Source organism: Pelophylax lessonae (assembly GCF_965119305.1).
Source record: "Pelophylax lessonae genome assembly, chromosome: 2".
Classification (NCBI taxonomy): Eukaryota; Metazoa; Chordata; class Amphibia; order Anura; family Ranidae; genus Pelophylax; species Pelophylax lessonae.
The window spans coordinates 492,989,624-493,011,193 of record NC_138769.1 but is presented as its reverse complement, the minus strand read 5'-3'; the positions used below and the strand labels follow the sequence as shown (position 1 = coordinate 493,011,193).

The 21,570-nt window shown below is 44.3% G+C and overlaps 1 protein-coding gene across 2 annotated transcripts in view; it reads right to left on the bottom strand.

The window, feature by feature from the left end:
• DZIP1 (DAZ interacting zinc finger protein 1) overlaps positions 1-21,570 on the bottom strand; it is a 143,699-nt gene that overhangs the window by 53,277 nt on the left and 68,852 nt on the right. The window contains exons 9-11 of one of the 2 annotated variants that reach the window (XM_082245315.1): positions 9,991-10,044; positions 1,442-1,581; positions 939-1,134 (exon numbers count right to left, since the gene is read on the bottom strand). In XM_082245315.1, the coding sequence (XP_082101441.1) occupies positions 939-1,134; positions 1,442-1,581; positions 9,991-10,044 (390 nt within the window). The remainder of the gene's footprint in view (positions 1-938; positions 1,135-1,441; positions 1,582-9,990; positions 10,045-21,570) is intronic. The other variant, XM_082245316.1, reaches the window with a different exon arrangement.

Here is a 21,570-nt window from a genome sequence, read left to right as displayed (position 1 = left end):
TACTCCTGCGGAGACAACATAACCCAGCTCTTGAGAATCAAGAAGACTACGTCTGTCAATGAGCGATAGAGAAACTTAAACTTCATCTACCTGAACATGTAACACCTCACCTAACTCCCAAGAATACTGCCCTAACTTTTATTTTTCCCCAAATTTAATCCATACCTGACTCTAAACATTTAACCTCACCCTAAATGTTTTTTAATCACTTAATGCACTTTCTTAATCTATGAGCATAATAAATGCCATCAGTCCACTGACAGTGAAGTCAAATAAAATATCTGAAAAGTTCCAAGAGATCCATGTTTACATTTGTTGTTGCCTGCTGCAATGATTTTTCTGCTTCTTTTAGCAGGTATGTTTTTATATACAAATGAACCTGTGCTGACATTGTCACTTGAAAGTGAAATTCCAGCCAAATTCTAACTAAGGCTAAATCCACTCCCACCCCTAAGACTATTCAATCTACCCTGTAAAAGAAAACATGTCTATACTGACCTATTCTGAATCTGCTCCAGTCCAGTGACATGATCAGGTTCCAGTGCAGGGACCTGATCAGGGACTAATTGTCTTCTGTGTAGAGGAGAAGCAGCGATAACAGCTGCAGAGCCTAGGCAATGACATCACCCATAGGCTTATTATGGGGCAGCTGTTGTTGGCTGTCTCTGCACTACACTGAAGCTATCGCTGTAAGCTAGTCATGTGAATGGACCAGAACGGCTTCACAATAGTAAAGTATAGACATTTTTCTTTTTACAGGGTAGATATAGTCCTACAATGGGGGTGTAAGTAGATTTTGCCTTAGTCAGAATTTGACTGGAATTACACTTTAAGGTTACTCTGATGCATTATTTTCAAATAGTTTTGTCAATAAACTGCGTTAACACAAAACATGCATCAACCCCCATGTTGAGATAAAAATACGCTCCATATCGTACCATCAGTAAAAAGCTGACTTGTTGAAACACATTTAAAAGATGTTGATAATTGCTCCTCTGCTTTTTGAGTTACGTGCTTTGCAAGCTTTTCATACAATTTCTGGATCCCTGGAAATGTTTTCTCCCTCATGTGTCGTTTTTTTTGTCTTGCATCCATTAATTTTTGGAACTTGTCACTGGGGATCCCCCGCACACCCTGACAAGAACAAAATGTGTTATTCATCTCTACAACTATACAAGTATACGCAGCAAAAAGGTTCTTGGATATGCAGCAGTCTGCTCATTAGATGAAGTTGAGTCTGCCAATGTCAACTTTGTTGCATACGTCATAGATTTTTCTACAGTTGATTGCTCAGCAATAATAACATGCCTTAAAATAGTAAAAAATACAAATTCTATTTTCTATCTGATCTATAACACCAGGATTCTATCTCATATGTGAAATATTAATTTTAAACTGGTTGTAGAAATTGCCAATTATTAATTCTGTGATGCAAGCTTACCGCTTTAAATCCTAGGACTTCCAACCTCTCTTCTAGGTCTTGTTCAATTACATTCCTAATCGTCTTCCGTAATGAATGGTCATTCTTCACCTCATGTCTCACAAGGTACTTGATGGTGCCTTGTTCTTCATTTTCCCAGTCTGTAATCATACGAGAAAATAAAGTCTTCTTGTACTGTACAAAACTGGCAGAAGTCAAACTGCAATCTGGTAATGCTGCATTCTTGCACTCTGCACTACAGTAAAGTGTAACTACCGGTAAAATAAAAATAACACATGTGATGCAGCCTGTCACTAGAATAACCACAACAGTTTTTGTTTAAATGAGTCCCCCCGTAACCAGCTTTATTACCGGTTAGTCCTGCCAAGTAGATTTGTTGTGTTTCCTTTTCCTGTCACATAGTGGCAATGCTGTTCATCCTGCAGTGAAATCACACAGTGGCATTTTCACTCCACGGGAACTCCTGGGGGCTCGCTCCTGAGCCACACTGTGTTTTAACACACACAGTGCGGTTCGCCCTCGCTTCCTGCTCCATAGTCACTAGGTTTGACTGGATCAATCTGCCCTGTGAGAAGGGAGAGGGAGAGCAGCACTACGGCTCTCGTGCACAGTGCTGGACTGAGATGTGGCTCAGGAAAATATTTAGGTGGGGGGGGGGGGCTTGGGGGAGCTGCACCTAAAAGGTTTTTCACCTTAATGCAGAGAATGCATTAAAGTAAAAAAAAAAAAAAAAACCTTTTAGCCTTTACAACCATTTAAAATATCATTAAATTGTTTTTAAGGCCTCATGCACACTGGACGTTATAAAAATGCCAGTAGCTTTGCAGTGAGTTTTTCAGCGTTTTTTGGCGTTTTTAGCTAAAAATCACCTCTCTGCTATTTTAGTAACTCCCACTTTCCCACAATGCATCTCTGCATAGCCTTTGTTAATTGTTTAGTTGCCATTTTCAGAGCAGAGAGAGCATTAGAGGAGAGAGAAGCACTGCATTGTTCAGGAGCGATCATCAGGTGTGGAGAGAAAAGGGTCCTACAACATTTTGGTGCAAATGTGATCCTATTTGAGCCATACAAAATATATGGCTTAAATTGCATCGCGCAGTCATCACACGTCATGTGCACAGGAATGCGGTGCATTTTTGGTGCAAATCACATAAGTTCAGCATGCACCAGTGTGAACCCAGGCTATATTCCATGAACGACACCTTGAAACAGAACCCAGGCTTAAAAAAGCAATGGAATCAAAAACATCAAAATATGCCAGTTAGCAGCGTTTTTTGGCGTTTATCAGCGTTTATCGTCGTGAGCATTTTTACAGCTGAAAAAAGCCACTCAAAACCCACTCCTTTTCGGGTTTTTTCAGCCAGAAAACGCCCCTGCCTGCTGAAAACAGCCTATGTGTGCATGGACACATAGGATAAAATGCTGGGGCATTTATTGGCTGTAAAAAAAAAAAAAAATGTCTGGATGCCAAAAACAGCAGCTGTAGAAACGTCCAGTGTGCATGAGGCCTGATAGTTTACTGCTCACCTTTCAGTTTTCAGTCACAGGGTGAGAAATGGGGGGGGGGGGGGGCTGTAAGGTTCCCCCCCTTTGATCACCCACTAGGTTAACCCCTTCCCTGCCAGTGTCATTATTACATTAACAGTGCATATTGTTAGCACTGATTACTGTAGTAATGTCACTGGTCTACTAAAAAGTGTCAAAAATGTCAGTTAGGGGTCCGATCTGTCCACTGCAATGTCGCAGTCCCCCTAAAAATTGCAGATCACCACCATTACTAGTAAAAAATAAAAATGACAAATCTTTTCCCTAGTTTGTAGACGCGATATCGTTTGCACAAACCAATCACAAAACGCTTATTGCGATTTTTTTTTACCAAAAATATGTAGCAGAATACAAATTGGCCTAAAAGGATGAAAAAATTTCATTTTTAAATTTTTGTTATTGGGAATGTTATATAGTAGAATGTGAAAAATATTGTTTTTTTCCCCAAAATTGTTGCTCTGTTTTTGTTTATAGCGCAAAAAATTAAAAAATCACAGAGGTGATGAAAGCTCTATTTGTAAGGAAAAAAGGACATCAATTTTATTTCGGTAGTGTTGCACGACCGCGCAATTTTCCGTTAAAGTAACGCAGTGCCAAATCGCAAAAAATGGCCTGGTCATTAAGGGGGCAAATCCTTCCGGTCCAGAACTGGTTAAGTAAGAGACAAACAAATCTCCGATTCCAGCTAGCACTTTTAGGCAGTAACAACAACTGGTTTTGTTCTTTTGGAAAAAAGATTTAAACCATATGAATAAAGGCTGAACTTTGTTAGCCCCCTGTCAGTGTAAATGGTTTGTCCCGACTTCTTTGATAGGGTCAATAGGCAATAATACAATATTTTGGGGGAAATAAAAAAAAACTAACAAAAATGTTGTAAAAATTCTACTGACAGATTTCTATATATCATTTTGCTCAAAGTTAACACTATTAGTTTAGTAGAAAGTAAAACCAACCATTGTATTGCCTTTATATTTAGTCTGAATATTATCATAATAGCAACATCACCAGGCGAAAGTTTAATGACTAAAGAATACACAACAACAGAGCACCATTAATATACTGAATGCATGCATATGACAACACATACTAAAACAGATCATGCTTCTACTCGTGCAGTGCAAAGTTTACCTAATACTGCGCCAAAGTATTTCATGCTACTTTAATTACATAAAATTTAGACCAGATCGCTGAAATCATAGGGGCATTTCCTGCTCAGAGAGCTGTAACTGATCTTGCTTCTACCCTCTACTTGTATAGATGCCACAAAACGATGACACTACTAATCTGCATGACAGAAAGTCAGGAGAATGAACCAGACTACTACTTCCAAGTATGAACCCGTTGATGACAGCACAAAACAACATGGCCAAGAGGTAGCAGCAGTAAATGCAGGTTCTAACCACAAACCAGAATGCTGGAAGTTAATGCTACTTGATATATGTAGGTGTCAAAGTGAATATGAGTATGGAATTGAAAAAAATAATCCTGCTTTTACTAGAATATAAAGATAAACACCCCATAAATATAAACCACCCCATAAAAAGACATTGAAAAAAAAAAACATTAAATATTAAGATAAAGTCACTTGAACTAAATGGTGAAATAAGAATATATTGTTATTGATGTGGGACAACACAAGCTGCCTATTCCAAACAAAATGCACTGCACTGCACTGCACTGTACACTACATTTGGCAGCTTATTTGAAATGAACGGTCTGTAATGCACCACAACACATGAAAAAATAGGTCCTGCATATTTTTTTTTCCAGGTGTATGTTGGGGTGCTGTGCTGTGCAATGCATGCCCAGTGCATTTAGGGCCCAAAAAGTTGTTTCAAACTTTAATAAAGGAGTCTAATGACCAAGATGCATACATTGCCAGTATAATGAACTTGATTTAAACAAATAGAGACTGCTCATGTGCGAATGTTCACCAATATTGGTTAATGAGGAGAAGCTATGTTAAAGCGGAGTTCCGGGCACAGAAATAATTTTTCAACAAACATACCCCCGGGACAGTCAGGGCTAGTACATTCCACAATGGCTAGCCTCTGATCTGTCCCGGTTCGCACTTACCTTTTAGAAGAAATACTCACTTATAAAATTTCTTCCACAGCGTTTCCATCTCTCTTGTGGGCAGCTGAAGCCGGCGCAGTCCTCTTCGGCGTCTTCTTCTCCCAGAATGCACCTGCACCGACCCCTCTCGTCACTTCCGGTGCGGCGCCGCATTCCTCCACAGCTTCTGGGCATGGGAAGTGACGAGCGGGGCCGGTGCCGTCGCATTGATTCCTGGGAGCGATGACGTTCAGCTCCCAGGAATCAGTGCAAGCCCGGAAGTGACGACGGAGCCGCGGCACAGAGGGAGGAAGTGAAGACTAGGTGAGTATCTTCGATCTTCAATTACAAGGTGAGTAAATAAAAAAAAAAAAAACCTAACTATCCAATTCCTTTGCAGGTGAAGGTGTAGAAGCGGACGGGCACAAAAAAAAAAATATTGATTTTGTGCCCGGAACTCCGCTTTAACATAAAGTGATTAAGTTAAAATGATTTTTTTTATTTTTAAATTAAAATAACGAACATGTTATACTTACTTACTCACTCTGCGCAATGGTTTTGCACAGAGCAGCCCTGATCCTCCTCTTCTGGGTACTCCCACCAGTGCTCTGGGCTCCACCCTTCCGCTGAGTGCCTGCATAGCAAGCCATTTGCAGTGGGGGTACTCACGCAGGCTTGCTCCCAAGCCCTGCTCGGTTTGTCCATAAGACACACAAAACAATGCTAGATCGAGATTAAGCTTAGGTAAGTATTGGGGTGGGGAGCTGCATACAGAAAACGTTTTACCTTATGGCATCGAAAGTGGTAAGATAAAAAAAACTTCTGCCTTTGCAACTACTTTAAATCATCCATTCATGCACAAGAAGAAAAAAAAATGGGATTTTTGACCTACTGTAAAATCCATTTCTCTGATGTTCATTGATGGATACAGCTCCTCATCTTCTTTACCATTGGTTATACTGCTCCTTATGGGAGTAGGACACTAGGCAGAAAAGAACTTGACTACGCCTATTGGGCAGCCCAAGGGCGTATGCTCCCACTCTCTGCTATAGGTACTCAGTTTTGTTACGAGCAGTGTCCGAAGAGAAAAACCCAACTCCATAGAGTGTTGTGTCAATGAACATCAGAAATTGATTTTATGGATTTTATGGGAAGTCAAAAATCCCATTCTCTTTTGTTCATTGACGGACACAGCTCCTCATCTTCTTGCCCATTGGGACGTCCCAAAGCAGTGTCAAACCTGAGGGATGGGAACAGCAAAAAAAAAAAAAAATACTTCCCAAGGCTAAACATAGCCAACCAGGTAACATTGAGCTCAACCATAAAAACACTGGAGTTCACCTGAAAAAAATGAAAACTCCCTCAAAGAGGACAAAGTCCTCTAAACAGCAGCCTGCAAACCTTGTGGCCGAAGGAAGCATCCGCAGATGCCAACACATCCACCTTATAAAACTTTGTGAACATGTGCACAGAGGACCAGGTAGCCACCTTGCAAACCTGCATCACTGACACCTGATGACGGAAGGCCCAGGAAGCACTAAGCGCCTGAGTAGAGTACATCTTAACAGGGAAAGGAGGAACCTGACCCTTAATGGAATAAGCCTGAACCACAGTCTGTCTGATCCATCTGAAAATAGTCGCAGCAGAAGCAGCCAATCCTTTGCGAGGTCCATCCGTGAGGACAAATAGTAAATCTGACTTTCTAAAAGACTCTGTAGCTGCCAGGTACAACCTTATTGCCCGAACCAGGGAATTCAAGGCAAGTTCCTTAGGATGCTTAGGCCTGGGGACACAAATGAAAATCAGAGACGACCTTTGGAAGGAACGATGGACATGGACGAAGAACCACCTTATTTCTGTGAACCACCAGGTAATGTGAACAACCAGACAGCATGGCCAGCTCTAACACCCTGCGCGCAGAAGTAATAGCCACCAAAAAGGCCACCTTCTGGGACAATGTAAACAGAGGAACCTCCCAAATGTTTTCAAAGGGAGGCTTTGGGAGAACTGACAACACCAAATTGAGGTCCCACAGCGGCAAAGGAGTACGCACTAGAGGAACCAAGTGTCTCACTCTCTGGAGAAAGGTACGCACCAAGTGTGGCCAACGAACGTTGAAAGAAAACCACCAAAGCCGTAACCTGGCCCTTGATGGTAGTCAAGGCCAAGCGTTGCTCAAACCCCCGTTGGAGGAAAGCCAAGATCCGAGTCACCGAAAATGAGCAGGGGTAAACCCTGAGGGATTCACACCACACAATATACGTCTTCCAAGTACGAAGGTAAATCTACGTAGATTTTCTAGCTTTTGAAAGTGTAGGAATCACCGAGTCAGACAACCCTCTATCCTTCAGCACCTGACTTTTAACAGCCAAGCCGTCAAAGCCAGCAACTGTAAAGCAGGATGGAAGATTGGCCCTTGCGACAACAGATCTTCCCTGAGAGGAAGTCTCCAGGGAGAATCGGCGACCAGCCATACCAGATCGGCGTACTAAAACCGGCGGGGCCAGTCTAGAGCCACCAGGATGACCGGAATCCCTTCTGCCTCGATCCTGCGCAGGAGTCTCGGCAGAAGCTTGAGAGGAGGAAAAGTGTAAATCAGACGATACTGACACCAAAGAGCCACTAATGTGTCTGTGGCGTCGGCTAGAGAATCCAGAGACCATGTCACAAACCTCTGCACTTTCCTGTTGAGGCGAGAGTCCAACAGATCCAACGCAGGAGTACCCCACCCGAGACACAACTGATGAAACACCTCCGGATGAAGTGACCATTGCTCCTGGTCCAACGCCTGTTAAATGAGGTAATCCGCCTGCCATTTCCCCACCCCTGGAATGTGCACAGCAGTGAGGACTGGAACGAATCGTTCTGCCCACCTGTCCTGAAGATATGATCGAAATTCGATCTTGCAGCCAGAGCGAATGAATTTGTGGACCCACTTGTCCTGTATTATATCCTGGCTGACCCAGCGTGGAGCTGCGGTCTGCATGTGCTCGCTGGCCAGTCTGGGGGGACCCTATGGATCTAGATTATCCAGTCCTTTGCCCAGTCCGGCACTTGACTGTAGATCTCACAGGAACAAATTAATAGAGGAAACAAAAATCCTTTTAAAAAGAAAGAAATTGCCAGGACCAGAGATACCAGCAAGGAAATAGGTCCCAACTCCTGACTAGGCAGAAAAAAACTGAGTACATATAGCAGAGAGTAGGAGTATACCCCCTGGGACTGCCCCATAGGCGTAGTCAAGATCTTTTCTGCCTAGAGTCCTACTCCTGTAGGGGGCAGAATAACCAATGGTCAAGAAGATGAGGAGTTGTGTCCGTCAATGAACGAAAGAGAACTCCTATTTTTTTTTTAAATTCCCTTGCAGATGACTGGCATTCGAAGTGAACATGGCTTCGCCTTATTTACCAAGCTCAATGAAAAGACACTTTTTTTACATCATTTATACTATGCAAAATGAAGAGCCTCTATTCTTTTAACAAATTATCCCCAAAGTGTTCAGCAAGTTTTACATTGATGTGAATGCAGCTGACAAAGAACAAAATAAAAAAGCAGGCATTACAGCTGTTGCCCTATAAATGTTTATGAAACAAATGTCAACTCTCATAAACACTGCTGAAGCAATCTTGAGCATCAGTGTTTGGCTTCATGGATGGACTGATTTGTAGAATGCTTTGATTGTGCTGCCATCTACAGGACAAACATACCTACGATCAGGCAAGGAGAAGAGAGCCAAGTATACATACTGGAGACATTATTTTCACTGTATGACCTCCTAAACTGTGAAAACTGTGAACTATAATATACTGAAAACAACACAGAACACTGCAACCTGGTAAAACTCAGCTTAAATAAAAAGCTAAAAAGTTGCCTTTAGATAAATGTTTTTTTAATTAGGCGTTCAGCATTTATGACAAATACTGAGTTAAAGTAATTGTAAAGTCTTGTTTTCTTTTTCTAATAAAATAATAAACATGTTATACTTACCTGCTCTGAGAAGTGGTTTTGCACAAAGCAGCCCAGATCCTCCTCTTATCGGGTCCCACTTCAGCTCTCTTGGCTTCTCCTTCTGCTGAGCATCTCCACAGCAAGCAGCTTGCAATGGGGGCACCCCAGCCAAGCTGCTGCTCCGTGTATCAATTCAGACATGGAGCTACAGTTTGGCACCACCCCCTCTCTCTCCTGATTGGCTAACTGAATTGAATTGACAGCATCAGGAGGGAGAGTCCCGGATGGCTGAGGCACTCGTGGACATCGCTGGATAGAGATGGGCTCAGGTAAGTATTAGGGGGGCTGCTACACACAGAAGGCTTTTTATCTTAATGCAAAGAATGCATTAAGAAAAAAAACCTTCTGAATTTACAACCCCTTTAACTCATAACAACAGTCCTACGGCATATTTTTTTTCCTGGATGCTGTAAACAGAGGAAAACTAAAATTAGATTGGTGGCTATGTGACAGTGCCCTAAGCACATCAACAATACTATTGGTCTTATTAAACAGGTTTATCTAAAGGCACTATGTTTCACAAAGAGTGACATGCACAGATTTTGCAGACATCAGGCTCCTTAACACCGCCCTTCCATTTTAGTAGATTTCTCTAAAAGATACCTTTACTGAAGAGTTATGAATACTGCCATTGCGGAATTCTCCTTCAGAAAATGTTGGTTGTCTGGAAGTCATGCTGATCCAGTAATTTCCTGATTTGCATGCTTGGTCAGCGTCAGTGACTCTGGTATCCTCAGAAGGTCGGCAATGGCAGCCCCTGTATTTCTCTCAGTATAAGCATCCTTAAAGCCTTAATATACAGTATATATACCTGAGTATCAAAATATAGAAAATAGATTTCTACAAAACAATCTAGCTAGTATGTACACCAAAAGTAGGTATGCAAGCACAACATTGAATTAGTGAAAGATGAGGTACACTATCATGGGTAATGTGTTTACCTTTATCTTCTGAAAGCTCCTGAATAGTCTCCAATATACGTGCCTGCTCTGACACTGATCACAAGGGAACATTAACAGCCAGAGAACAGTGTTTAAAAAGGGAGAGCCATAGAGTAGCAAGTATTGTGACTTTGTTCTCAAAACAACCTGAAGTTCTTCGCATTATCTTGAATACACTAGTCTGAATCATACCTAACAAGCTTCTGAAAAGTTTAAAATGCCCTTCAGGTGCAGCCTGGCTTCTAACATACTGTAGGTAGGAGTGTAGGTTTAGATTTAAATAAATATATAGCAGGTTTTGTGAAGACACTTAGAAAACCTAAAAGCTTGCTAAATGCCTGCCCAATATGTGTTTATCGCTACAGCCAGCATTCCCATTAAGACCTTTATAAAGACTATATCACAGACTGGAGCTGAAGGATGCTCAAAATGAATCCATAATGATACGAATATGGGAATTGTTGTTGCTGAATTCTTTTAACTTTTTTATTTTCCTCACTACAGAGTTATTGACCTGAAACAAGCATGCACATATCAAACTAAAGAATGTCTTAGGTCATTGGTGAAGAAAAGGATTGCAGCCCTGAAATATGCATCTTCAAAAATATGCTGACCTTCAATTTTCAATCACAAATTCCTTTTATTGAGGAACCCTGGAAGCTGAGCCCAAGAAAAGGCAAACAGTCACCACTAATGCCTGTGGTCCAGCAAATCTTTCCCCAATATTAACCTACCATGCATTGTTCTGCACTGTCTCTGTGTGGAGGTGGTCATCTTGGTAGGGCAAGTAAAATATTTAGCAGCACAGTAGTGACACCACCATCTCCTAGGACTAGCAGTCAAGGGCAGCAGTGCCTTAGATTTCACACTGCAGATATACAGCTAGGAAGTTGTGGGTACAGAAGTGCCTACACACCTTCACATACCAAGAAGTACAATGCTATTTCTCAGGATTTTAACATCTCCGGGCTGATATTTAAGTTTTTGAGAGGTGCACTACACAAAAGCATCTTAAACTCTTTCAGAGACTCCAATGATAAAATGAAACCAAAACATTAAGGCCTCATGCACAATGGACATTTTTAACGTGGCTGTCAGGGGCGTCTAGCATTTTTTTATACTGCCTTTAAACGCCCCTGCATTTTAGCCTATACAGTATGTCCATAAGTTTAGAGGCAAGGGTGTTTAAAAGGCATGAAAAAAAAAACCCACAGCCAGTGAGTCCAGGATTAGCAGTGTTTTGCCAGAAAAAACGATTGATGTGTGTAGACGCACATTAATGCTAGGCGCGTTTAGCACTTGAGAGTTAATTTATTTCAAAAGCTAGAATAAATTATTATTCTGGTTAATGAAATAAACATTCACACGCTTGGCGTGCCTAAATGCGTTTACAAGCGTCAAGTGTTTTTTCTGCCAAAACTGCAGCCAGGAGGAAAAGTGTCCATGAGAGATGGGAAAACGTCATGTGTGCATGAGGTTTTAGGCTACAACCCTCTTACAAAGGATCATTTTGAATATGCCACTCAATTACTGCTTCTTGTCTGAATTAAGTTAATTTTATACTAAGGAGACTCCCTCTTCAGAGGGATACTTGTTTTTAGAATGGCTACAGTAGTTGGGTGTAACTAGGAATACCAGTATGGATGAGGTAACAAATTGATAAATTAATATGCATGTGCAATATGGAGTTTGACTTAGTCCGAGGAACCAATCTCAAATAGCAAATACAAACTTGCTAATAATCTGCAGAAAAACTGGATTTTTGTAAGAAATTATCGTAAAATCCATTTCTCTGAAGTCCATTGACAGACGCAGCCATTATCCTTCTTAGACCATTGGGTTATGCTGCCCCCTACAGGAGTAGTACTAGGCAGGAAAAAAACAGCTTATCACGCCTACGGGGTCTGTCCCTATAGGCATAACCCCACACACCCTGCTCCAGTATACCACTTTCGTTGCAAGCAGTGATAAGAAGACACAAACCATCCCCATATCAGAGGGGTGGGTGCTGCGTTTGTCAATGGACTTCAGAGAAAAGGATTTTATGGTAAGTTCTTACAAAAATTCAGTTTTCTCTATCGTCCATTGATAGACGCAACCCTTATGCTTCTTAGACCATTGGGACGTCCCAAAGCAGGTTAGGCATGAGGGGTGGGAAGAACGCAAACCAAATAGTTAATGTAAACTTCAAAAGCAAAACTTAGCCAACTGGGTAACATGAAGCTCAACCAGGAACAACAGGAGCTCACCCATGAAGAAAAAACCCCCTAAAGAGAACAAACGAGTCCCTTTAAACAGCAGTCTGCAAATCCTTGCGGCCAAAGGATGCATCCGAAGATGTCAACAAATCTACCTTGTAGAATTTTGTAAATGTGTGCACAGACGACCAAATCGCCGCCTTACAAACTTGCACTACTGAGGCCTAATGGCGAAAAGCCCAAGAGGCACTCAGCGCTCTAGTAGAATGCACCTTCACAGGGAAAGGATGAAACAGACCCTTCAATGAACAAGCCTAAACAACCGTCTGCCTAATACATCTGGATATAGTCGCAGCAGACGCAGCCAAACCTTTACGAGATCCCCCAGGAAGGACAAAAAGAGCATCTGATTTCCTAAAAGACTCAATGACCGATCCTGTTCACCCAAACCCCATCCAGAGAGTGCAAAGCAATTTCCTTGGGATGCTTAGGCTTAGGACAGTGTGAAGGCAACACAATGTCTTCATTTAGATGGAAATCAGACACTACCTTAGGGAGAAAAGGCGGATTAGGTCGGAGTACCACTTTATCTCTGTGGACACTCTGCGGGCAGAAGTAATCCCCACCAGAAAGGCAACGTTCCTGGATAAAGAAAGCAAAGAAATCTCCCTAATGTTCTCAAAAGGAGGCTTTTGAAGAACAGACAAAACCAGACTGAGATCCCCCAGAGGCAATGGGGGTCTCCTCGGGGGAGCCAGATGACGCACCCCCTGAATAAAAGTGCGAATCTAGGCATTAGCATTATTGGAAATAAATAGCCAAAGCCGACACTTGACCCTTGATAATGCTTAAGGCCAACCGCTGCTCAACCCATTTTTGTAAGACGAAAACCCTAGCTATAAAAAACAAGCAAGGGTGCAGCTTCAGCGATTCACACCATGAAATGTACAATTTCCACGTACGATGATAAATATTCAGAGAAGTCGCCTTCCTAGCCTTCACAGGTTCACAGATTCAGAGAGACCCCTATTTCTCAACACCTGCCCCTCAACAGCCATGCCATTAAAGCCAGGGACCGTAAAGCAGGATGGAAGATCGGTCCCTGGGACAGCAGATCCTCCCTCAGAGGAAGTCTCCACGGAGGATCAGCGACCATTTTTATGAGGTCTGCGTTCCAAGACTGACGAAGCCAGTCTGGAGCCACCAGAATGACCGGAATTCCTTCCACCGCCACCCGGCGAAGAAATCTTGGCAAGAGTTTTATTGGAGGGAAGGCAAGGCGTCTGTGGCGTCGGCCAGAGGATCCCGAGACCTGGCCACAAACATCTGGACTTTTTTGTTGAGGCGAGATGCAAACAGGTCTACCTCCGGAGTTCCCCACCGGAAATAGAGGAGATGAAACACCTTCGGATGAAGGGACCAATCCCCTTGATCCAGCGCCTGACGACTCAGGCAATCCGCTTGCCAATTCTCCACACCCGGAATGTGGACTGTGGACTGCGGAAAGAGCCGAACATTGTCTTCTGCCCATACCAGAATCTTGGCCACCTCCTTGGCAGCCAGGACACTCTTGGTGTCCCCCTTGATGATTGATGTAAGCCACAGCCGTGGCATTGTCTGAGTGAATCTGAACCGGAGAACCACGTAGCCGATTCGTCCAGTGGATCAGGCAAAGCTTGACTGCTCTGAGCTCCAGAATATTGATCGGTAAGGAAGACTCCTCTGTTGATCAGGTCCCCTGGGCACAGAGCTTCCCCAGCACTCCACCGCAGCCTAACAGGCTGGCGTCCAAAACAATGGTAAAGCACTGTCCAAAACTGTGGTAGGAAGGACTTGCCCTGACACAATGCTGGCGACTGGATTCACCAGGAGAGAGCAGACCTCGTGAGTCGGCTCAAGTGTATCATTTTGTCTAAAGACTGTGGATCCCTGTTCCATTTGGCAAGAATCTCCTTTTGTAGAGGTCTCGAGTGAGACTGAGCAAACGGAATCGCCTCGAAGGTTGATACCATTAGACCCAAGGCTCTCATGCAAGTCCGTAGTGAGGACAGATCGGTTTCCAACAGCAACCGGATCGCTCCCTGCAACTTCTGAAGTTTTTCCAGGGGAGGAAAGACCCTCGCCAAGGCGGAATCTAGAGTCAGCCCCAGATAATCCAACCTCACTGAAGGAGTCAGAGCAGATTTTTTTAAATTGAAAATCCCCCCAAATTTCTGAAGGGTCTGAACTGTAATTGACAGATTGCACAACAGAGCCGAGTGAGAGTCTGCTCTCAATAGGAGATCATCCAGATATCCCAGGATCACAATCCCTTTTTGCCACAACAAAGCCAATATCAGAGCCAATACCTTGGAAAAGACTCTTCTGCACCCGCACAGAGCCTTGAGGTCCAGGATTGGACGCACCTTGCCGTTTTTCTGGGCACAGTGAACAGGTTTGAATAGAAACCTTGAAAGCGTTCCTGCGGACGAACCGGCACAATCACTCCTTGTGTAAGCATGATCCTGCACTTCATCTCGGAGATCCTTCAAACGATCCGGAGACAGGCGAAGATTTGACTGAAAAAACCTGTCCGCCAGATGGGACCCAAATTCGATCTTGTACCCGACACGAATCAGTTTGTGAACCCATTTGTCTTGAATGAAGGAAGTCCAGGGTTCCTGAAAGAAACGTAGACGTCCCCCCACCCCAGAAACTTGGTGAGAGCGCCCCTTCATGCTGAAGAGGACTTGTCCGCAGAACTGGACTGGCTTGTCTGGGTCTTGCCTGACCATGGCTTTTTAGCCCCTCCAGAAGCCCTGAAAGGCTTACCTTTTCCTTGTGCCCTTGAGGCACGAAAAAAAACGTCTATGAGCAGTGAAAGAAGGCCCCCGCTTACTACAGAGTGCCTTACCTTTGGAGGATTGAGGAAGAAGAGAACTCTTCCCACCAGTTAGACCTTTGATCAACTCATCCAGCGAATCGCCAAATTATCGCTCTCCCAGGAAAGGAAGATCTGTTTAGGTCTTCTTGGAAGCCTGGTCTGCCGACCAGCTCTTCAGCCAAACCATGCGTCTTATGGCAATCCCCACAGCCGACACACTGGCCACCAGGGGAGCTGCATCCAAGGACACATCACACAGGAACACCAGGGCCTGGGCCATCTGGTTCATAAGTTCCATCAGCCCTGGGGAAATTAAGTCAGCATCAAGGTTCCCCTTAAAAAACGTTATTCATTCCGTAAGAGTCTCTGATACCAGAACAGACACAAAAATCGGTTTCAAGATTAAACCCGCCAACACATGAAGGTGGCGAGAAAGGGATTCCACCCGCTTGTCCACCGGGTCCGAAAACACCGGGGAATCTTCCACAAGCACTACAGTAGATTTGTTCAACCTGAATACAGGGTGATCCACCTTAGGTGGTACCGTCCAACGGTTTGAAACCGTCTATGCAAAGGGATAACAGCATTTAAAGCACTAAGGCACTACTAGCATGTGCTTGATGTGCCGCCATTGTTCATTAACAATATCATGAAAATTCTCGGGACAAGAGAAAACCTTGCCCTATTTGCAGGTCAATGGGGAGAAATCCTCCTTATGCCCATACTAAAGATGGCGACCCCCACGGCGTGCCATGCGGTCAGGGAACCCCAAATTGCAGGCCACAGAGGATCTACTACAAGACCCAGCAAGAAAAGGTACCATTTTCACCCCCAGGCGCCACAGCAATAGCGCCCCCCAGGTTAAAACTGCAATAATGGCAGGTGAGGGGGGTAGGGCACAGGGCCAAGTATCCTGACAGGCCAGGGGGATCTTTTAGGAAGTACTAGGTCCTATCATCCCCAGAAGTGGGCCCACACCCCCCCCCAAGACAATTAAGAGATATGGGGGGGCTGCATTTACTAACCATACCATGGACCGGGTGGGCTCCGCTCCAGACAGACCACCTCCCACCCGGAGTGGGGTTGCTGCCAGCCGAGAGGTACGCTGCAACTCAGGGTGTTCCAGGTCGTCGTGTCCCAGCGAGACATCCACTCTCAGGCTCGTCCCCATCATCCAAAAACGGGGCTCTGTCGTGGCGAGGCCTAGTGCGAGACTATAACCGGATCACACTCGTAGGCCAGGCTGGGAGACCTTAAGGATCTAGATTATCCACTGCGAAACCTCAGCTGGCTATTGCTTGTAGTTCACCATTATCACTGCAATCTGCAGAAAAACAGCCTTTCCCAACCTTTTTCACCCAGGGGGAATCTTTAAAAGTTTTCAGGTCTTGGGGAACCCTTCCTAAAAATGCATAAATCTAAAGATCATGGGAGCATAATCAGTAAGTTGTAGATATTATCATAAATGATTGAATAATTAATTTGCTGTACCCAGCATAGTTTACACCCAAAGTAGATCAATTCTAATATCTCCTATGTTCTAAATAATTCTGAAATTAAAACGAAACAATAATATTAACGAGAAAATAAAAACAGACAATAAAAAAATAAGAATGTCCCCTTACATTAGGGGCAAGTAGAGAAAATCCCCCTTACAATTGTGGTCAGGTCAGAAGAAAACTGCTCCTTACATTGGTATAGCTAGTTTTAGTTGATCACATTCAACTAGACTTGTTCTGCAATGATGAAGACCTTTCATAGTTTCTTCAAGACACTTCATTAGTTCTGATGAGTGTCAGAAAACTAAACCAGCATTTATATCCACACAGCACAAATTATTTAATGCAATAAGTACAGTAAAACCTTGGATTGCGAGCATAATTCGTTCCGGAAGCATGCTTGTAATCCAAAGCACTCTTATATCAAAGCGAATTTCCCCATAAGAAATAATGGAAACTCAGATGATTCGTTCCACAACCATTTATTCATAAATCCTTCAGTTTATAGTCCATATAAAAAGATTATAGCATTGCAATAGGTTATATAACCATAAAATGTCCATCCACAAATAGCCGCTTCCACAAGGGGATTAGAAGCAAAATCCAGTAGGAGCTACAGAGTATCAAAGAGAAGAAAGGCGCCTCTAAGTGTAGCAATATGGTTCCATTTAATGAAGGTACAACATTTAGCAACTCACATGGTTGATGAATAAAACAGGCACATCTAAGTATGCAGGCATCCGGGGTAAAGCTGTCCACAGGGACTATCTTCTGCACCGCCGGCTGCCAGTCTGTAATCCTGACCGGGAAGACCACCCTGCAGTAAAGCGATCTGAAAGCGAGGGGCAGCATGGAAGGGATGACGTAGATGGCGGTGTGGAGGATGGTCTATGTGGACAGCTTTAGCCTGGATGCCTGCATACTTAGATGTGCCCGTTCCAATTATCAACCATGTGAATTGCTAAATGTTGTACCTTCATTAAATTTAACCATATTGCTACACTTAGAGGCGCCTCTCTTCTCTTTTATACTCAGCTGTGACTTGAGGCTACTTGTATATCAAGACATTGCTTGTAAACCAAGTCAAAATTTATTTGAAAATTTTGCTTGTCTTGCAAAGCGCTCTTAAACCAAGTTACTCTCAAACCAAGGTTTTACTGTACTCAGTTCAGTTTGAAGCAGTGTCAGAATCATAGGTGTGCGCAGCCTAATGCATTAGGGTGTGCACACCAAAGCTCAAACACACACTAACGATCACTCATGATGTTTATTCAGAAAGGGAGGGGGCCGGCAAAATATATATTTACCGGCCCCTTTCCCCACTCATCCTAAAACATCCCCACAGCAAAAGCAGGCTGGAATGGGGAGGGGAGCCAGGGCAGTAGGGGGAATCTGTGCTGCACAGGGTGATTAGGGTGTGCCTGGGCACACCTGGCACACCCTGTGCGCACACCTATGGTCAGAATTACAACTCCATTGACGAACACAGCACCCACCTCTCTGTGGAGTTGTAATTCTGACATTGCTTCAAACTGAACTGAGTACTTATAGCAGGGAGGAGTATACCCCCTGGGACTGCCCATAGGCATAGCCAGATTCTTCTGCCCAGTGTCCTACTTCTGTAGAGGGCAGTATATCCCAATGGTTATGAAGATCAGGAGCTGTGTCCGTCAATGGCCATCAGAGAAATGGATTTTACGGTAAGTCAAAAATCCCATTTTTTCTTTCGTTCATTGACGGACACAGCTCCTGATCTTCATAACCATTGGGATGTCCCAAAGCAGTGTTAAACATGAGGGGTGGGAACAGCAAAAAAAATTCCCAAGGCTAAACAGTAGCCAACCAGACAACAGGAGCCCACCTTAAAAACAATACACCCTTGAATAGGATCAGGTCTTCTAAACAGCAGCCTGCAAAACCTTGCAGCCAAAAGAAGCATCCGCAGATGCCAACACATCCACTTTATAAAACTTTGTGAAAGTGTGCACCAACGACCAGGTGGCCACCTTGCAAACCTGCGTCACTGACGCCTGATGACGGAAGGCCCAGGAGGCACTAAGCGCTCGAGTAGAGTGCGCCTTAACAAGGAAAGGAAGAACCTAACCCTTGATGGAATAGGCCTGAATCACCACCTGTCTTATCCATTTGGAAATGGTTGCCGAGGAAGCAGACAACCCTTTCCGAGGCCCATCCGTTAGCACAAATAGAGAGTCTGACTTCCTAAAATACTCCGTAGCTGCCATGTACACCCTTGTTGCCCGGACTACATCCAAGGCATGCAAGGCAATTTTCTTCGGATGTTTAGGCCTGGGACACAGGGAAGGCAACACAATGTCTTCATTCAAATGAAAATTAGAGACAACCTTTGGGAGGAACGACGAACAGGGGCAAAGAACCACCTTATCTCTGTAAATCACTAGGTGATAACACTGCCAGTTCCGACACCCTGCATGCAGAGGTAATAGGCACCAAAAAAGCCACCTTGTGAGACAATGTAAGCCAGGGAATCTCCCGAATATTCTCAAAGGGAGGCTTCTGGAGGACCGAAAGCACCAAATTGAGGTCTCAAAGCGGCAACGGAGAACGCACTGGAGGAACCAAATGTCGGACACCCTGCAGAAAGGTGCGCAGATCAACCTCAGGGATGCCCCACTGGAGACACAACTGATTAAACACCTCAGGAGGAAGGGACCACTCCCCTTGGTCCAAAGCCTGCCAGTTTTCCATTTGAGAAACGTGTACAGCGGAGAGGGCTGGAATGAACTGCTCTGTTCACATTTGAATGCCGGCTACCTCCAGAGCTGCCAGGACACTTCTTATGCCCCCCCTGGTGATTGACATAAACCACAGCCGTGGCATTGACCGATTGAATTGCACTGGGCATCCCTGAAGACGATCTGTCCAATGGTCAAGACACAGTCTGATCACTCGGAGTTCCAAGACATTGATCAGTAGTCTGTACTCTTCCAGTGTCCAGAGCCCCTAAGCAAAAATTTCTTGAGGACGCCTCCCCAGCCGGACAGGCTGGCATCCGTGGTGACCACTGTCCAATACAAGGGGAGGAAGGATTCGCCCAGGCGAAGCGCCAGAGAACGAAGCCACCATATCAGGGACTTCTTCGTTCCCCGACTCAGCTGGATCTGATTGTCCAGAGACTGCGGAGTCTTGTCCCATTTGGCCAGCTTCTCCCTTGCAGAGACCTCATATGGAACTGTGCAAATGGAACCGCCTCGAAGGTCAACACCATCAGGCTCAGCACCTGCATGCAAGTCCGGAGTGATGACCATCTCCTGCACAGCAGGAGACAAATTGCAGCCTGCAATTTCTGGAGTTTGTCCAGAGGAAGGAGCACTCTGGCTAAGGCCAAGTCCAGAGTCAGACCCAGATAGTCCAGCTTTGTGGACGGAACCAGAGCAGACTTCTGAAAATTCAGAGTTCGTATGGTGATCTCCAGGTTTTCCACCAGAGCATAAAAACAGATTATACTGCGCTAGATCAAATTAGAACAGTGTTTATACAATGTCAGCTGCTAGCATAAAAAGTTGTTGTACCTCAACCCAAACCAAATAGAAACAAAAGTATGCAGCGCTTGATAAAAAAACACAGAAACAATCACTGATATATAGATTGATTTCCACAATGTATCAGAGTGTGCTAAAAACAGTAGAGGAAGAGTCCATGGAGAGGAGAAGTCCAATGAGAAGCTCAAGATGCAGGTGATGAATTGGAAAGATGTGACCTCCACCAAACACCAAAAGTAATGGCCTCTTACCAAACTTATATGATCCCCATGACAGAGATCACAATGCGCTTGTAACAAGGGCTCTTCACACTCCACAGCACTCCTCAGCAGATGGATAAATGTAAGATCACCTCCAGCAGTAAAATTGCCTCAGTGCAATCAAATATGATCCTCTCGTGGGAACAATCATATAATCATGCCACATGAAAGAAGAAGAAGCTTCACATAGTGTAATACATTCAAGGTAACAATTTAATTAAATAAAGGTATTACACTCACATTTGGATCAAAGTAAACAGGCATCAAGGTAAAATCCTGCGGGGATCTCAAAGTGGACGGTGCGGTAGCTGAAGCCCGGTTTCCACCAGAGCAGTAGGAGACTCCGCTCGCAGAAGGAGGTCGTCCAAGTAGCGTAACAAAGCTAGCACCGGTGCTAACACTTTTGTGAAGACCTGTGGAACAGAGGCGAGACCAAAGGGTAACGCCACAAACTGATAATGCTCCTCTCCCATGGCAAATCGGAGGAAGCGCTGGTGATTGGCACATATAGGAATGTGAAAGTAAGCATCCTTGATGTCGATAGTGGCAAGAAAATTCCCCTGATGCAGGGATGCCACCAACGTGTGAATGGACTCCATTCTGAACTTTTGCACCCGCTCAAAGCAGTTTAGCGCCCTGAGGTCAAGAATTGGACGCACCTTGCCTTCCTTCCTGGGAACTGTAAACAGGTTTGAGTAGAAACCCTGAAAACGTACCGAAGTCGGAACCAGAAAAATCACCCTTTGAAGTAACAGGTCTTGTACCGCCCCAAACAGACCCTGTAAGCAGTCCACGGACAGACGCAAGTTGGAAGGAAAGAACCTTGCCAGGAACAAGAGCAAAATTCGATCTTGTAGCCAGATCGAATGACTTCATGGACCCACCTGTCTTGCACCAGGGAAATCCTTGGGTCCAGAAACCAGCGAAGATGTCCCCCCACCCCCGATATGGGTGAGGGTGCACCTTCATGCTTAAAAAGCCTTGTCTGCGGGTCTGGAAAAGCCCGCTCTCGGCTTGTCAGATCAGGTTAGTTTGGATCCTCCAGAGGAGACCCTGAAAGGCTTCGAGTCCTTGTCAGTCGACCCTGAGGGATGAAAAACTTCCTATGAGCCGAGAAGGAGGGCCTGCGTCTACGATGAGGTTCCTTGCTCTTAGTAGCCTGCGGAAGAAAGGTAGTCTTCCCCCATGTGAGACCTTTAACAATGTCATCCAGGTAGCTCCAAACAGGTGATCTCCTTG